At 40.8% G+C, this 6,105-nt stretch overlaps 1 protein-coding gene across 2 annotated transcripts in view; it reads right to left on the bottom strand.

Annotated features, from left to right (window-relative positions):
* The window catches only part of NEK10 (NIMA related kinase 10), a 243,601-nt gene that overhangs the window by 175,809 nt on the left and 61,687 nt on the right, over positions 1-6,105 (bottom strand). For both annotated transcript variants that reach the window (XR_003570051.1, XM_027872513.1), the window contains exon 9: positions 4,312-4,379. Coding sequence is in view for 1 of the 2 variants with exons in the window: in XM_027872513.1 (XP_027728314.1) it covers positions 4,312-4,379 (68 nt within the window). In the remaining variant the exon portion in view is untranslated. The remainder of the gene's footprint in view (positions 1-4,311; positions 4,380-6,105) is intronic.

Genomic DNA, 6,105 nt, shown 5'->3' on the forward strand with positions numbered 1-6,105 from the left:
AGGAAGGAAGGAAGGAAGGAAGGAAGGAAGGAAGGAAGGAAGGAAGGGAGGGAGGGAGGGAGGGAGGGAGGGAAGGAAGGAAGGAAGGGAAGGAAAAAAGCATTGAGGAGAAAAGAGAAAGAAAGGCCAGAAAGAATGCCAGAAAAGCAGGACAGTCCTGAAAGCTACAGGCTGATCGTATTATATACTTCAAAAGAAAAGTAAACTATACATAGAGACTGACAGTTTCACGTACAATTCTATTTTTCCATTCTAATATATATGTACATCAAAATATTCACATACATATTCAATATATACTATATATATACACATATATACATGTGGATATATATGCATGTATATGTGGATATGTATATATGTACATATGAAATGTCCATTTGACTTAGTATTGAAGTCCAGAACAAAATATTTTTTTAAAAAAAAGAAAGAGATGTAATAGATGCAGAAAAAGCTTTTAACAAAGTACAACACCCATTCCTATTAAAAACACTAGAGAGCACAGGTATTAATGGAGTCTTCCTTAAAATAATAAATGGCATCTGTCTAAAACCTTTAGCAAGCATAATACGTAACGGGGATAAGCTAGAAGCATTTCCAATAAGATCAGGTGTGAAACAAGGACGTCCATTATCACCACTGCTACTCAATATCGTACTGGAAACGTTAGCTTTAGCAATAGGAGAAGAAAAAGAAATTGAAGGTATTAAAATAAGCAAAGAAGAAACAAAGCTATCACTCTTTGAAGATGACATGATGTTATACTTAGAGAATCCTAGAGAATCAAGTAAAAAACTACTTGAAATAATAAACAACTTTAGCAAAGTTGCAGGCTATAAAATAAACCCACATAAATCATCAGCATTTCTGTATATTACCAACAAAGTCCAACAGCAAGAGATAAAAAAAGAAATTCCATTTAAACTTATTGTAGACATTATAAAATATTTAGGAGTCTACCTTCCGAAACAAACCTAGGAACTCTATGAACACAATTACAAAACACTTTTCACACAAATAAAGTCAGATCTAAATAACTGGAAAAACATCAGTTGTTCATGGGTAGGCCAAGCTAAAACAATAAAAATGACAATTCTACCTAAGCTAATTTACTTATTCAGTGCCATACTAATCAAACTACCAAAATATATTTTATAGAGTTAGAAAAAATAATAACAAGATTTATTTGGAAGAACAAAAGGTCCAGAATATCAAGAGAAATAATGAAAAGAAATGCAGGGGAAGGTGGCCCAGTCATTCCAGATCTTCAATTGTATTATAAAGCAACAATCATCAAAACTGCTTGAGACTGGCTAAGAAATAGAGTGGTGGATCAGTGGAATAGGTTAAATATGCAAGACACAGTAGTCAATGACTATAGTAATATATTACTTGATAAACCCAAAGACCCCAGCTTCTGGGATAAGAATCCACTCTTTGAAAAAAACTGCTAGGAAAACTGGAAAAGAGTATGGCAGAAATTAGGCATAGACCAAAATCTCACACCATATACCAAAATAAAGTCAAAATGGGTTCATGATTTAGATATAAAGGCTGATACTATAAGCAAACTGGGAGAGCAAGGAATAGTTTACCTATCAGATCTATGGAGAGCAGAAGAATTCATGACCAAACAGGAGATAGAGAACACTACGAAAAGCAAAATGGATAATTTTGATTACATTAAATTGAAAAGTTTTTGTACAAACAAAGCTAACGCAACTAAGATTAGAAGGAAGGTAGAAAATTGGGAAAGAATTTTTACAACCAGTCTCTCTGATAAGGGCTTCATTTCTAAAATATATAGAGAATTAAGTCAAATTTATAAGAATACAAGCCATTCCCCAACTGATAAATGGTCAAAGGATGTGAACAAAGTTCTCAGATGAAGAAATTAAAGCCATCTATAGTCATATGAAAAAATGCTCTAAATCACTATTGATTAGAGAAATGCAAATCAAAACAACTCTGAGGTACCACATCACACCTATCAGACTGACCAACGTGACAAAACAGGAAAATGATAAATGTTGGAGAAGATGTGGGAAAATTGGAACACTAATGTATTGCTGGTGGAGTTGTGAAACAATCCAACCATTTTGGAGAGCAATCTGGAACTATGTCCAAAGGGCTATAAAAATGTGCATACCGTTTGACCTAGCAATAGCATTTCTAGGGCTGTATCCCAAAGAGATCATACAAATGGGAAAAGGACGCACATGTACAAAAATATTCATAGCAGCTCCTTTTGCGGTGGCAAAGAATTGGAAATTGAGAGGATGCCCATCAATTGGGGAATGGCTGAGCAAGTTGTGGTATATGAATGTAATGGAATACTATTGTGCTATAAGAAATGATGAACAGGCTGACTTCAGAAAAACCTGGAAAGACTTGTATGGTCTGATGCTGAGTGAAGTGAGCAGAACTAAGAGAACGTTGTACACAATAACAGCCACATTGTGTGATGACTAATATTGATAAATTTAACCCTTCCCGGCAATACAAGGATCTAAGACATCTCCAGAGGCCTTGTGATGGAAAATGCCATCCACATCCAAAGAAAGAACTACGGAAGTCGAATTGCTATTTTTTTCTCTTTTGTTGAGTTCTGTTTCCTCTTTCTGATGGTTCCTCCTATTGGTTTTAATTTTTACCTACAACATCACTAATGTGAAAATATGTTTAATATGAATGTAAATGTATAGCCTATATCAAATCGTGCACTGATTGGAGAGGGTGGTGGAGAGGAAGGGGGAAAAAATTTTAAACTCAAAAGCATATGGAAGTGATTATTGATAAATCAAAATAAATTAATAAAAAAAAAGAAAAAGATGGTGAGGCTGCCAAGGAAACCCATACCTCCCCTTCTATACAGCAGTGGTTTTGTTTGTAAGTTGAGAAGCATGTTGCTGCCTTCCTATTGGTAACTGAAAGGGCAGGAATCTGAGGCCATGGAAACTGTCCAGATTCCCTGTTTTTACGCCTGTCAGGAATGTCTTCCTTATTCTCTGATCTCTCCCCGAGACTAAGACACCAATGTTTGTGGGGAAAACTTTGCTTGGATTTCTACTATTTTTAATTTTCCAAGTTAATACTTTCCCCTCCCGTTCCCCAATAGGGCAGATAATTAAGAGATACTGAGAGTTTCAGAAACAAATTTCCACTGGCAACAATCATGCCCCTATTCAAAATAAATAAATGTCATCTTTGGATAGCTTGTTTGTACATAGCTGTTTACAAGTTGTTTCCTCCGTTAGATTGTGAGCTCCTTGAGAACAGGAACTGTCTTTGGCCTTCATACCCACAGCACTTAGCAGAGTGTCTGGCACATAGTAGTTGCTTAATAAATGCTCATGCTTGACTGACTACCAGGGGGTGGGAGGCAATAGCAGCTAGAAGAATATGGAAAGGCTCACATAAGAGGCAGGATCTGAGCTGGGCTTTGAAAGAACCAGGCATTCTATAAGGAAGAGAGGAGGAGGGAATGTTTTCCAGTAAGCGGCATGGGGTGAGTGAATGTCATGAGTGAGGTGTAGCAAGAGGGCCAGTGTGGCTGGACTGACAGGCGCTGGAAGGAGAGGCAGGAGGCAGCTGGTGAGGACCATGAGACGCCAGAGGTGCCGGCGAGCCATCCTGAAGGGAGCAGAAGTCACAGGAGTAGGAAATAACACGGACTAATCTGCATTTTAGGAAAAACATTTTGGCAGCTGTTGGAGGGTGGACTGGAGAGGAGAAAGGCATGAGGGAGGAAACCGATGAGGTGGCCAATTCATAGCGCAAGCAAGAGAGGACTGAGCCCATGAGCTGGGAGAAGGGGGGCGTCCAAGAGAGACATAAAAGGGACAAAATTTGGCACATGACCAGATCTGTGGGGTGAAGACGAGATCCTGGTGGTGGTAGAAGGATGGGGTACCCTCAACAGAAATAGAGCTCTGGGATTGGGGCAGTTTTGGGGGGAAAGACACAGAGCTCTGTCAAAGACTTTCTGAGCTTGAGTCATCTCGTGAACATCCAATCAGATATGCCCAATATGCAACGCGGGGCTGAGACTTGGGGAGAGACATATGACGCTCTTAGGAAAGGCCAAATCCTGAAGGGAGCTCAAGATTCCAAGGGGGGAAGGAAGGAGGGAGAACATCTCCAGAATGGGAGGTAGGTGGCCTGTGCAAAGTTAAGGAGATGGAGACCTGACAACTATAGACTCCTGGTGCTTCCTCAGCAAGGGAGTGTTAACCCAGCCTGTTAACCCGGACTGTCAAAGTCAAGTAGATTAATTTGTAGGTAATTCAGTAGATAATTTAAAGCTCTCACCTTGTGGGCTCCACTTGCTATGACCCATTCTCTCTGATCTTTGACAGCAGAAAGTTTCTGAAAGATATCTAGGCGAGAAAGGAAATCACAAAGTGGGCTTCTTGGTCCCCTCCCATCCCCCCAGTGCTGATCAGTGCCCTGAAAACACCACATGAGGGGACACACTAAGCTGGGCCATTAGCTACATGGGAAATGTTACAAACCATGATGAACCTTCCTGGCCAGCTGAAATTCAAATTATAAAAAGCTTAAAAAGAGGAAAGAGAAGGCAGATCCCCCACAGACTGTCAGTATAGGAAGGACCATTAGGAATAAATGTGGCACAGATGAGGGAATGGAGACTGGTCAAGGGCATCCACCTGGCCCACTGGATCCAGGAGGGGAGAAAAGAGGAGCAGAGGTGAGTTCTATCAGGCTAGAAACTTTCCTCCCCCTTCCTTGGCCTTCCCGCTTTTCCGTCCTGAAGACCTTCTTGGCCTCTTCTCTCTCTTCTCCTACCCGTCCTTTAAAAGGGGTGGGGGTGCGGCAGAGAATGGAGATCTTCTCCCTGGCCTGTCCAGGCACCATTTTCTAGTTAGCTGAATGCCACACTTTCCAATCATCAGAAGGTGAAAGTGTGTCCCTGTCCAGGACCAGAAGGGCTCCTCAGAGATTTGTGGGACTTGAAGCTTAGCTGCTTCTCTTTGGGGCAAAGAGCCACGTATCGACGTGTGGAGAACCTTGCAGGACTGGGGGATTTTCAACTTCAAACAAAGGCATCACCTTGATGGTGGTAATTTTTTTTAAAATTTCATAGAAAACATGTGCACAACCTCTGGAATGACAGTGAAAATCAATGGGAAAACAGGATTTTACCAAAACGGATGGAATGTATCCAGTTCATTTAATGGAGGCTATATATACTTAATAGCTAAATATCTTATTCAATATACCTTCTCACGAAAAAATGTTTTGCAAAAGCTCTGGTCATGATCTGAAAGCTGTTGCTCTATATTTAGTGTATATTGAGATTGGGGGAAGGTAACAGGGAGGACATCCTAGACCTGTGACTTCACTGGGGCAGGGGAGCTCCTGGAGCAGAAAGACCCAGCACTAACACTGGTGGGTGACCAGTCTTCACCTTTCAGACTTAAAGGGCTGTTGTCAGAAGTTACTAAGGTTAAATGACTTCTCTATGTTCACACAGCTGGCTCTGAGTCAGGGGCAGGACCTGAACCCAGATCTCCTTGACGACAAGGCCAGCCCTTAATCCACCCTAAGAACTGTACTTCTTGGTACCTCGAGCTGAAGTTAATTGCATGAGACTCAAGCCATAAGTTTTGTACATCTTAGATACTCAAATGAGCCTCTTTTCTCCCTAACACAAAGAATCATACACGTATTCATTATAAGGAACAGAAAGTCCAATCCAATCCAACAAACATTTATTGAGTACCCACTGAGTACAAAGGACTGTGCTAGATACTGTGGATATAAAAGTTAAAACAAAACCAGCTCCTGTCCTCAAGGAGCTTACATTCTATGGGAGGGTAGAGAATGGACACAGGTGGGTAAAAATAGAGTCATTCGAGAAGAGAGATAGAGAGAGGAGAGAGAAAGAGAGAGATAGAGAGACAAAGACAGAGAGAGAGACAGAGACAAGAGAGAGAGACGGATAGAGAGACAGAGACAGAGAGAAGAGAAAGACAGAGACAGAGAGAAGAGAGAGACAGAGACAGAGAGAGACAGAGACAGAGAGAGAGACAGAGAAAGACAGAGAGAAGAGAGAGACAAGGAGAGACAGAGACAGAGAGA

This window comes from Vombatus ursinus, unplaced genomic scaffold (assembly GCF_900497805.2).
Source record: "Vombatus ursinus unplaced genomic scaffold, bare-nosed wombat genome assembly UNPS02014799.1, whole genome shotgun sequence".
Lineage (NCBI taxonomy): Eukaryota > Metazoa > Chordata > Mammalia > Diprotodontia > Vombatidae > Vombatus > Vombatus ursinus.